At 38.0% G+C, this 13,247-nt stretch overlaps 1 protein-coding gene and 1 pseudogene across 1 annotated transcript; both read left to right on the forward strand.

Annotated features, from left to right (window-relative positions):
* Window positions 1-4,190: 4,190 nt before the first annotated feature.
* Window positions 4,191-8,137, forward strand: LOC114637251 (olfactory receptor 12D2-like). Its single transcript, XM_028785469.1, has 2 exons — window positions 4,191-4,215; window positions 7,209-8,137. Exons 1-2 carry the CDS (start codon window positions 4,191-4,193, stop codon window positions 8,135-8,137), a joined length of 954 nt encoding a protein of 317 aa, XP_028641302.1.
* A 110-nt stretch (window positions 8,138-8,247) lies between these two features.
* Window positions 8,248-11,725, forward strand: LOC114637252 (annotated as a pseudogene).
* The last annotated feature ends 1,522 nt before the right edge of the window (window positions 11,726-13,247 follow it).

Genomic DNA, 13,247 nt, shown 5'->3' on the forward strand with positions numbered 1-13,247 from the left:
CCTCCTCCTCCTCCTCCTCCTCCTCCTCCTCCTCCTCCTTCTTTCTGCCTAGGATACTATCTAACTTTCACTGTCTCCAGACTGAACCACCCCCTAAATCATTACAGACTCTGCTCAACATCATAGAAACCTATATATCTGGGACTTGAAAGAAGGAATCCTGAATCCACATGCCAGGGGAGAGGAAAGAACTAGAAAAATGTTTGTTTAAATATTTCAGAATAGTCAACGAGCTGACAGATAGAAGTAAATAAATATTAATTGGGCTACATTATCTAAAGTGAATTATGTGGCTAGTAGCTAGGGATATACCATGAAAATCTATGCCCTTTCAGAATGATTCACTCCTCTTCTTACCTTAAGACAGATTATATGGTACTTCAATGAGTTATACCACATCTAATTTAGACTGAATGATTATAGCTGTAAAAGCTTCTCTATTGTGGACATAACTTGTCCTTGCATAAAAGAATCCTTCACAGATTCTGTTAAAACAACTCTTACTATTTATGACCTGGACCAGTAGTTTCTTCTTCAGTGATGGTTTCCTAAAGGGTAGTACCAGGGGTAAAGAAAATATAAAAGACAAGAAAGTTTGGGTTGAGAGATTTTTCATGATCTGATGGCTTATGATAAGTAATTTTATTAAAAATTATAGCATGTCATTTTCTGCCTGCCCGATAAAAATGGGATAGAGTCAGCAGAAACTAATCACAGAATGGGATGAAGTAAGCCACAAGCTAATCAAGCATTGTTGAACAAAGAAAACCCAGGATGTCTCAAGGACATCACAAACTAGCACACAGCAGCCTTGGGACTGATAACCACAGCTCTTCAAGGGAGAAAACATCAGATTTCCAGGAACTGAAACATTAACTCCTTCAAGGCCCTGACCCCAGCTCCACACTGGACCTTGCCAAGTCTGTCCTCAGGCAGTAACCATGTTCCCTTATCCTTTCACCAGGGCCTCTGAGAAAGCCTGCAATTGCCCTGAGTGGCAGTGTTTAAACTTTGCATATAATTCAGTAGCTTATGCCCAGCTCATTCTTCTCCCTTTCTGAATGTAGTATCTAAGCACCTGATGCACAGCTTCTATGCATCATTAATTTCCTAGGAGACTTCCTATGTCATACATTAGATAAAATTTACACATTTTCTTCCTGTTAATCTGATGAGATCAGTTTGATTCTTGAACTCAGTCCTTTTCCTAAGAGGCAGAAGAAATAGGATAGTTACTGGAGCTTCAGAGTTCTAGCAGGTGCCTGTATGTACCCAGAAGACACAAAAACATATTCTCTCATGATCTTGAGAATGTTCCAACTGTTTTTTGTGCTAACAATCTCTGTACATCTTTATTGGAGAGAAAAACAGACGTTTACTAATTTCACAGATTATCTTAGTGGTCCCAAATAGTTAAATGTTACTCCAAACAGACTTCAGTGAATATTACATTGTACAGGCATTCTTGACTTCTGAAATTGATCAGCCAATATGTTAAAATTTTAATGAGATAGCTTCAGCTGTATATGTAAGGGTGGAGGGCCCTGCTGGGCATAGGTGGGAGAAGAGATCCTTGGTCTCATGAAGGCTGGACACTCCAGGGGGTGGGAATTTGAGGGTGGGGGGGTAGGTAGGGGTATATCCGCAGAGAAGCAGGAGGAGGGGTGAGGGGATAGCAGGTTCCTGGGTAGGTGGGGGATGGGGTAAGGCGATAACATATGAAATGTAAATAAAACATCCAATAAAAAAATTTAATGAGAAATAATTAGGAAAATGTAACAAGAGTTCTCATTTAGATAGATTTAGGTTTGCAATGCTGCCAGGATCTTGCAGTAGATGATTAATGAAAAGGGCACATGTTTGAATGTATACTTACTTATAAAAATGCATCTTAAAAATCATACATCAATTAGAGTGGTTCTTTTTAGAGCCCTAGGAGTACTATGTTATTGAGAGCCATTTTGCCTTCTTCTGTGAAAGATTGCTTCTCAGGCAGAGTCAAGTCAGGCTAGGGTCTGTTGGTAGATGTCTGGCCTGGTGATATATAGAACAATAAGAGCGGATAGACTTGAAGCCCATGGTGAGTGGGTGAATGTTCTTTTAATCTCACAGGAAGGAGCAGGGAGGAATAGGGAGGCCTCTGGATGGTACAGATATTGAATGTAAATCAGCCATTGTCTCTGGTAGCTTGTGACCTTGTTTCCTACAATGCTGTAGAGTATATAATGCCTAAGAGAATTAAACTTGAGGCTGCCACAGTAATGACTGGACATTCCTTCTGAGTCTTCTTTCCATCTCTTCTATAATCCTCACTCATTCCTCAGAGGACTGCTCAAATTCTTACTGGCTGGAGTGGTACACTATGGCTACATGTACATGATTCAAGATGTCATGGATATACCAGCAGTCCAGTTTGGTAGAGTCAGGATAGCAAACATGAATCACCTAGCAGAGACAGCCAGGCCTCAGCCTTGGCTTGAGTCAGGAGTAGGGACCAGTAGGAATGCCAGGAGAAGTTCTTGGTCATGCCTCTCTCAGTGAAGCAAAGATTAGTGAAGACCCAAGACTCATAAGCTTTGCATAGCTAGCTCTATAAGCAAGACAAGCTCAGCTTCTGTCACTGTCTGTAGAGTCCTACTTATATCCTCCAAACATCATGTGTCCTCCATGTGTCTTGCATCAGCAAGTGTGTTTGTCTCAGCTGACAGCACTCTGCCAGTTTGCCCAGTCCATGCAAGTGGCAAGAAATTGCAGTGCATCATCAGAAATATTTTGGTATGTTTCTTTCTATGGAGTCCCAACAGTTGCAGCTCAACTACACATTGTAAGGTGAACCAATACATAGGTCTTGTTAACAAAGAATTCTTCATCACGTGCTCTTTCATGTGCCTGCTTTAGCAGAACATCCTTTCACCTGTGTGTGCTTCAGCTAAACATTCCTTCATGTATTTGCCCCAGTAAAACACCATCTACAACCGACAACCGACTTTTCAAAGAAACCTTAAGTTTCTACTTCACTCTCCAGAGAATTAGAAACATCATTAATCAAACTTATCACCACCTTCATTTTGATAATTAAAACATTTCAAAGCAATTAAAACATTTTAAAACAATTATTATTATCTGTTGAAATAGAATTTCACCCTCTCTGTGCTTTTGTTTCAAACATTTGAGACCAAGGGCCTGGGTTTCTTTATTTCCTCCCTTCTATGGAGATTAGTATCTGTGGATATACTTATACCCCTCGCCCTTTTTTTTTTTTATATAACTTGGATTAACATCCTTTCCTATGTATTTATCTTCAATTAAATTCCCATCTATGTTTCTGTATGAACCTACTTTCAGGCTAATTTATGACTGAACGACATGCTGAACTACCTCAGAATTCCCAAGTTCTAAGAATACAGCTGCTTGCAAAGCCTTGATATCTTAACTTTCTATAATGCTTTCCATAATTTTCCTTTATTCCTCCCTTCTATCTTTTCCTGCTCTCTGTGGTCTGCCTTATCTCAGCAGGGCAAGCTTGCTCTCTGCTGCTTGTCTTCTTCCAGCAGTAGCTGCCAGCATCTCTGACTTAAGCTTTCGCAGCAACCCAGAACCAAAGAGAGCATCTGGCCGAATCACTAGCATGCTGTTTAAGTCCCTGGGCTGGACCAAATGTGTTGCAGCTTTAAGCTACGAACTCCAGAATCATATGGATCAAACTAGCATGAGCTGTATACTAGTTCTTGAGGAGGACTCAAGTGGCTTGGCTCGGCTTTGCTGATAAACCAATTCTCCCTGCCTCTTAATCTTAAAGGGAAGGTATATGTATTCTATTCTGGAATCTCCAATTAACTTTTAAAAGTGAGTTCTTGCTCCAGGTTAGAATGTCTTTTGTTGAATTAAATATTATAAATAAATCTTGGCAGCCTCTTCCTGCTACCCCGCTCCAATGTTCTGGGTTTGTAAATGAACACACACACACACACACACACACACACACAATCAGTTATAGGAAGAACAAAGTTATGGTTTTTTTCAGGAAAACCTAGCATTAGCAATAAACATATTAAATCAATTCAATTGACGCCATGGCAACTGTGTTTCCTAGATTATATCTATGGTTTACAAAGACACAGATAATCATTATGACATGAAATAGAAGCAAAACTATCTAGACTTTAGAATCTATAGATACCTAGGGGAATATGGAAGAAGGCACAGCGGAGAAAGGTAGAAGCATTGGAACATATAGGATAAGGAAGTTCAAGGGATATCAGCTACTTAACCAAAAAGGTTTTTGTGTAGCCTGTTAACATGTTCAGTGAATAAATGGCATTGGGAAAGAATGAAAAGAAAATATCCATGGGTTAAAGAGAACTACAAATTACAACCCAGCGTGTCTGACCGAGTCATTGAATACAAAGATAACTTGAATACACAGATAATTTGTAACAACTTGGACTTAATATAGCAGATGTAAAATTGTTCTTGTAACAAATGTAAGAGTCACAACATTTGGACAACTATGAGAAAATAAACATGAAGGGTCCTATGCTAAAAGTACTACTAAAAACTTCAAGATGGTGTCCTCAAGGCAGTGGCCAAGCTGGCGGCTTAGCTTATGAATCTCATAGGTCAGGTGCCCATGTAGCTTTTGAAAAATGGAGAACCACAGAGGAATTGCCCAAAATTATACCCTCCTTTTGCAAGTGGGGAAAAGTACCTTGTTTATTTTCATACCCATTCAACTCAGTACCAGGGGATGTGCCCCCTTGGGGTTTATATGTCTACAGATCTTTCTCATTAAAACACCAGGAGAATTGTTGGTGGCAAAAGGGGATTCTGGAGATGAAATGTAGGCCAGTGCTACAACATGAACTGTCACTTCCAATACTTTACAACCTGTGCAGTTTGTGTACATAAACCTGAGGATCTTTGTTACTTGTGGTGTGAATAATCAGCTAGGTAAGAGAACTCATCAAGACTAAACTTGGAAATTTTGTGTGTTTTCTGTTCTTTAGGGGTTGGTCTGTCATTTTTCAACACTAAGTATCAATATTCTGGGTTCAGAGTTGGTTCTCTGTCTTGATATGGACTCTTTATAGTGTGTGAAAACTGTGAAGGCTGTTTGGTTTCTGCATTTTATTTCTCAATTCATGACCCTACAAAGGCAACCAGATTTCTCAAATATTGAAACTGCTGAACAAAATCAGTAGTAGTAATATTTCCAATAGCTCCATTTATTTAAAAATTAGGTAAATGGGCTTTTTGATATATATTTTTAGAATTTCTTTGTTTTCTGGCCCAAAGATTTATAAATAACCGGGCTCAGAGGAGTTTAATTTTTCCCAAGAATGTCTGGTGTGTTTATAAGTAGACAAAAATGCATGATTATTAAAGAAACTGCCCTGAGTTTTTTGACGTCAACCCTTTATAGAAGAGCCCTAGAGATTATATTAGTTCTCAGAGTGTCTTCTAGCTATGAAGGCTAGAAACCATCTGGACCCTTACATGGATTTTTTTTTCCCCAGTACATTTTTTTTTTTAAGATGGACAAATGGTTTTCTTCACCGAGCAATGTCTCACACCTTGAGTGATTCCTCTTTTGTAGGACTCTCCCTGGTGTCAGATTTTATCTAACTCCAGTGCAGTTTGAGGAGTTCTTTCAGTGACTTCTAGCAACAGGGGCTCTCCACACACTGATTCTCATTCTTCTTTTATGTACACAGAATGGATCCAGAACATCTTTAAATGAAAGGAACAAGAAGACCTACTTCTCATAGCTATGTCTGCTCCTACCAGTGTATCTCAGAGAGGCAATTCAGGTACTTTCCTATGTTGAGGATAAAAGCAATTTTAAAAGTTACCTGTCTTTTAGAAAGTTCTGAGTGTGCAATTAAATAGAAAATGTTTTCCAAACAATAAATTCCTCAAAAGCTTTAATCTTCATTAAAAACAATTCAATTTTTATTAAGTAAGTAAAGTAAATTATTCATTTCTTTAGATGAAAACAAGCCTTCATTTTATAGGAAAGAATGACAGAAATTAATTTCTTAAAGTGAGGAGAGCAGATTCATCCTAGAAACTTTAGAGTAGGCAGACTTATTTTGGAAAGATAAAACTCAAGAGTTACTTATCATAATCCCATTAATGGTGCCAGAAGAGAGGCTTTTAACCCTCCTTAATATTTGAAAAATGAGTTTAAATAGGTAACAGAGAAGCCAAGATTTCAAAGAGACTAACGTTATAGGTTTTTGTAGTTCCTTCTGATGAATTAAGGGAAGAGACTGCTAGGTCCACAGAGTAGACATTTTCTTATTCAAATACTCTAGGCCCTAGAAAAGGCTTTATTTAGTCTAAGAACAGCCAGGAGGATAGAAATGTCATAAAGTATAATTTATAATGCAAAAAGTGTCTTGCATCTGTATGGCAGTAAAACTATAACCCCAATCAGTCAAGAAACTGTGAAAGGAGACTGAGTCATGATGGGTACAATCTGAGACTCTCAAAGAACATTTTAGGGATTTATTTGTAAGGTTATTAATGGTTCAGATTATTGGAAGACAATAAACCCATTATTTTTTAGAACACTGAAAATGTTATGCATATATCTGGTCAGATGTTTCAGATTAATATGGTCATGTTTCTTACCTCATCTGGCTCAATTACAAATAAGAAACATATCAGTGCAAAGATGTTTCTATCCCTTGTACATTCTAAAGATGAAGTGCAGTTGCTATGTTATATGTTGCCTGTCCTTTCTACTAACTCTGTGATTGAAAGAAATTCATCCCTGCCTATTTTCTTTACTTTAAAACCCTTCAAGAGTGCTCTCACTTTTCAGAGTCTGTTTGCCTAGTGGGATATTTTAAAACATGTTCCCTGTAAGAGACAACTAATGAAATGAAAGCTGGATTATTATGTAAATATTCATAGCTAGAGAAAATGGTAAGGTGGTACCTGTTTTGCATCTCCAACAAAATGACACCAGTAATGAAAATCATATGAAATTAAAAGATGTTTGAATAGAAATACACAACAGAAATTTAGGCTTAATATTTAATAATGATAGGCAAATACATAAGGTCTTCATAAGAACTTTGTAAGGTTATAGAAAACTATGCTCACAAACTGTATTTTGGTTGGCATGAAATTATTGCCTAGAACGACTGATGGACAAGAATGTTAGTATTCCACAAACTATCCTATCTTTTCTTTTTAAGTGTTATTGAACCACACATTAGTCACTGAATTTTTCCTCTTGGGGGTGACAGACATTCAAGAATTAAACCCTATTCTCTTTGTCACGGTCCTTGCCATGTACTTTGTCAATGTGTTTGGGAATGGAGCCATCCTGATGATCATCATCTTCGATCCAAGACTCCACTCACCAATGTACTTCTTCCTGGGAAACCTAGCATGTCTAGATATCTGCTTCTCCACTGTAACAGTGCCAAAGATGCTTGAGAACTTCTTCTCCACAAGCAAAGCAATTTCCTTCTTGGGATGCATAACTCAGCTTCATTTCTTCCACTTCCTGGGTAGCACAGAAGCCCTGCTGCTGACAATCATGGCATTTGATCGCTTTGTGGCTATCTGCAAACCACTCCACTACCCTTCCATCATGAACAGTCAGGTCTGCATCCAAGTGACTATCTCTATCTGGGCCATTCCTTTTCTTCATGCTCTGATTCACTCCATATTGACGTCTCGATTGAACTTTTGTGGTTCCAACCATATCCATCATTTCTTCTGTGATGTTAAGCCACTCTTGGAGTTGGCCTGTGGAGATACTGAACTCAACAGGTGGCTGCTCAATACTCTCACAGGGACAGTTGCCATTGGCCTCTTCTTTCTGACATTTCTCTCCTATTTCTACATTGTCACCTATCTCTTTCTCAAGACCCATTCCTGCAGCATGCTGCACAAAGCACTGTCCACTTGTGCCTCTCACTTCATGGTTGTCACTCTTTTCTATGCTCCTGCTCTTTTCATCTATATCAATCCTGATTCAGGGAGATCCCTGGAAAAGGACAGGATCATTGCTGTCATGTATACTGTGGTCACTCCTGCACTCAATCCGCTTATCTATACTCTGAGGAACAAGGAAGTGAGGGGTGCTCTAAATAGGAAAATCAGAATACTGCTTTGATTTGAAGAAATCCAGTAACTTGTTCTGAATATCACAACACAAGCAATTATTGTGAATACTGAAGTGTGAATTTTGTGATTCTGCAGTTGTCTATGATGTGTATAACAAGGATGACCAGGTAAGAGAATAAATGTGAGAAAATGTGAGAAAATGTGGCTTAATTGTATTTTAAATTCCAATCTATATGTAAGATGGAATTTAGAACAAGCCAGGTACTTCCTATAAAATTCCAACTCTGAGTTTGAGAGATAAGCATTCATGAAACCAAGTTAGTATCCTTTCTTATATGTTTGTATGTAAAATCAAGTATGTAAATTTCTTGGAACAGATAAAAAGAACTTGTCTTCCATACTGCCATTTTGACTTTAGACTTTATTTTACCTAACCTGACCAATTCTTTCTCTAAGCAACAATAGTTCCCAAAACATACTTTTTACCAACACTCCTTTATGCAACAATAATTATCCAAAATATAATGGCTCTAACAACATTTGATAACACAAAGTTGATTGATTGGAGAAAACCCCACTTACATTCACTGTCAGCTGACAATGATGGAACATTTTGTGTAGTCCCTAATTCCTGTGTTCTGATTGGGTTAAATCATATGTGTACTAACCTTGGCTCATCTGCTAGCACGTTTTGTGCTTATGAGCCCTACTTTATACCCTAGTTGTAGCTGCCACAAGAAACAAGACTCCTGAATTCTTTTCTGGTGGCCAGGATCTCTCAGCGACTCTGCTTATGTGGTGAGATTGATAAAAGGTTTTGTCATCTCACTAGTCCATTTGTGTATTCTCTTCTCTTCCTCATAGCACACAGAATGGACTAAGTATAAGAAAATATGACTGAATTTCCCCTGTTTTGAATAGATGGATAATAATCAGTACACTTATCTATAAGGCCACTTAGTTTCAAATTCCATAATGTGATCTATAAAATCACTTTAAGAGGCAGAACTGGGAATGCAATCCATTATCTGGTACATGCTATGCTTATGCTTTACAACTGACCAATCTCTCTGGGTCTTTTTTTTTTTTTTTGATATAGAGTTTATTGAAAATTTCCAGGGTGTCCTGAAACTCATTGTTGTATAGGAAGGCCTTGAGTGTGCTGGTTTTCTGGTCAGCCTCTCAAGGCAACTTTAAAGTTACATTTCTTTTAGTAAGTTCTGAGTTTACAATTCAATAGGAAATCTTTTCCAATCAACATATTCTTCAAAAGCTTTGACTTTCATTAAAAACAATTCACTTTTGATTATACAAGCAAAATATAAATTATTCATTTTAAAGGAGAAAACAACACTTCATTTAATAGGGAAGAATGCTATGAATTAATTTTATAGAGAAAAAATAGTCTAAAATGGGGAGAGCTGAACCATCCTGGAAAGTGTAGGATCATTTAAGGCAGCCTAATTTGGGGAAGATAACAACATCCCATTAGTGATGCTAGAAGAGAGGCAAGTAAGCCTTCTCAGTATTTGAAAAATGAGCTTAAATAGGTAACAGAGAAGCCAAGATTTCAGAGAGACCAAAGTCATAGATGTTAGTTCCTCCCGATGAAATGAGAGAAGAGACTCCTGGGTCCACATAGCAGAGATTTTCTTATTTAAATACTCTTGGATATGGGACTTAGAAAAACTTTTCTTGGTCTAAGAATAGTCAGGGGGAAGAAATGTCATAAAGTACAATTTTATAATGTAAAAAATGTGTTGGATGGCAGTTCGATTATTACCACAGGACTCATGAACCTGAGGGAGGAGATGGGTACATTTTGAGACTGTCAACAAACATCTTAGGGATCTATTTCTAAAGTTATTAATGGTTCATATTATTGGAAGACACTAAGCTCATTATTTGCTACAACTCTGAAAAATGTTTTGCACACATCAGGTCAGACTCTCACGATTAATATGGTCATGTCTCTTACATTACCTGTCTTAATCATGAATAAGATTGTTGCGCAAAGATGTTTCTACACGTTATATATTCTTAAGATGAGGTGGAGTTGCTATGCTATGATAAAGCTGTCTATACTTTCCATTAACTCTGTGATTGAAAGAAGTTTATTTCTGCCTAATTCCTTCAAGGTAAAACCCTTCAAGAGTGTTCTCACTTTTCAGAGGCTGTCTCCCTAGTGGGATATTTTAAAAGCTGTTTCTTGTTAGAGACAACTAAAGAGATGAAAATACAGTTGGATCAAAATGTAAATATTCACAGCTAGAAAAATGGTAGGATGATACCTGTTTTGGATCTCCAATAAAAAGACATTATTAATACAACCTATAATAAATTAAAAAGATGTTTGAATAGGAACACAAAACAGAAATTTAGACTTAATATTGGTCTGATAAGTGCATGCATAAGATCTACAACAGACCTTTGCAGGGATGTAGAAAACTACTCACAAACTGTGTTTGGGTTGTCAAGAAAATTATTGCCTAATCCCAGCACTTGGGAGGCAGAGACAGGCGGATTTCTGAGTTTGAGAGTTCAAGGCTAGCCTGGTCTACAGAGTGAGTTCCAGGACAGGCAAGGCTGCACAGAGAAACCCTGTCTCGAAAAACCAAAAAAAAAAAAAAAAAAAGAAAATTATTGCCTTTAAAGACAATGACAAGAAGGTTAGTGTTCCAAAAACTATCCTATCTTTTCTTTTTAAGTGTTATTGAGTCAAAAGTTAGTCACCAAATTTCTCCTCTTGGGAGTAACAGACATACAAGAACCGAACCCTATTCTCTTTGTCACGGTCCTTGCTATGTACTTTGTCAATGTGGCTGGGAATGGAGCCATCCTGATGATTGTCATTTCAGATCCAAGACTTTACTCACCTATGTATTTCTTCCTGGGAAACCTAGCATGTCTAGATATCTGCTTCTCCACTGTAACAGTGCCAAAGATTCTAGAGAATGTCTTCTCCACAAGCAAAGCAATTTCCTTCTTGGGATGAATAACTCAGCTTTATTTCTTTCACCTCCTGGGTAACACAGAGGCCCTACTGCTGGCTTTCATGGCATTTGACTGCTTTGTGGCTATCTGCAGACCACTCCATTACCCTTCCATCATGAAGAGTTAGGTCTGCATCCAGTTGACTGTTACCATCTGAGCCATTCCTTTTATTCCTGCTCTGCTTCACTCCATAATGACATCTCGATTGAACTTTTGTGGTTCCAACCATATCCATCATTTCTTCTGTGATGTTAAGCCATTACTGGAGCTGGCCTGTGGAGATACTGAACTCAACAGGTGTCTGCTCAATACTTTCACAGGGAAATTTGCCATTGACCTCTTCTTTCTGACATTTCTCTCCTATTTCTACATTGTCACCTATCTCTTTCTCAAGACCCGTTCCTGCAGCATGCTGCACAAAGCACTGTCCACTTGTGCCTCTCACTTCATGGTTGTCATTATTTTCCATGCTCCTGTTCTCTTCATCTATATCAATCCTGATTCAGGGAGATCCCTGGAAAAGGACAGGATCATTGCTGTCATGTATACTGTGGTCACTCCTGCACTCAATCTGCTTATCTATACTCTAAGGAACAATGAAGTGAGGGGTACTCTGAATAGAAAAATCAGGATACAGCTTTGACTTGAAGAAATCCAGTAAGTTACTTTGAGTAGTAAAATCAAGCAATTAATGTGAGTACTGAAGTGTGAAATTAGTTGATTCTGTAGCTGTGTATGATATGTATAACAAAGATGACCAGATAAGAGAATAAATATATGAGAAAATGTGGCTCAATTGTATTTACGTTTGTAACCTGTATATAACATGGATATTGGAACAAACCAGGTGTACCTTATAAAGTTTTAACTCTGAATTTATTTGGCAGATAATCATTGGTGAATCCAACTTGGTATCTTTTCATATACATTTGCATGTAAAACCAAGCATGCAAATTGCTGGGAGCAGATGAAAGGAATTTGTATTAAGTACTGCCATTTTTACTTCAGACTCCATTTTACCTAAGGTGACCAACTCCCTCTTTAAGCAACAATAGTTCCCTCAAACATAGCTGTTACCAACTCCTTATCCAAGGAACAATAATTATCCCAAATGAAATGTCCCCAACAAAGGAAAGAACAAGTGAATTTGAAAGTCTGGGCAGCCCTTCAATCACTGGAGTTCAGGCCTCTATCCCTGCCTCCGCAAGATTAGAATCACCACAGCCCTTCTATACTTAGAGAAGGGAGGAGATGTCAGGGACAGCCCTGCTTATACATTGAAGGCCTAAAACCAGCCATAGGCCTAAAATCAGCAATAGGCCTGTCATACATGTATACTAACACCAAGTCTTGGGTCTCAGTGGAAAAACATTAAAACAGATGGCTATAAGCTATTGTAAACAGACAGCTTTTGTGGAAATTTACCAGCCTGAGTAGTCATAGACCTTGTAAATAGGTAACCTTGGCAGATAATACCAACTTAGATAAGGACAAGTGAATCATAGGCAGAGTCATAGTGACCTGTCCCCTGAACCCTCACCCAGCTGATACCCTGTTCTGAAAGATATCTGTATTCCCCCTGAACACTCATGCTCCAGTGTCATCCCCTTCCCCATGTCCTGCCTTTTTGTGTTTATAACCCATGTGTGAATAAGTAAAATTACGATTTGAAAAAAATAAATAGATTAATTTAAATAAAAGGAAGAAAGTCTGGGCAAAACTACTTGCACTCAATGATAACTGACAATGACGGAAAACTTGGGAAAGTCTCTAATCAATGAGTTCTGATTGGTAATATGTAGAACTATAACATGGCTCAGATGCTTTCAGGTTTTATGCTTATATCCTGCTTCAGTCCTTACTTGGAGCTGCCAGAAGAAAAAGGCTCCTGAGTCCTTGTCTGGTGGCCCAGATTGATCAGCAACTCTGCTTTTGTGTTGGGAATAATGAGAGATTCATGAGCCCCCTTGTATATTCCCTCCTCTTCCTCATGGCACACAATGGAAGAAGTGTTCAAAAATATACCCATGGATTGCCCATATTTTGAATAGATGTATATTAATAGGCCCAATTATCTATAAGGCCAAATTAGTTTAACATACTATAATATGATCCATAAATTCACTTTAAGAAGTAGTGCTGGGAATTGAGCACAATATCTCATA

Source organism: Grammomys surdaster, unplaced genomic scaffold, assembly GCF_004785775.1.
Source record: "Grammomys surdaster isolate TR1022 unplaced genomic scaffold, NIH_TR_1.0 125231, whole genome shotgun sequence".
Lineage (NCBI taxonomy): Eukaryota > Metazoa > Chordata > Mammalia > Rodentia > Muridae > Grammomys > Grammomys surdaster.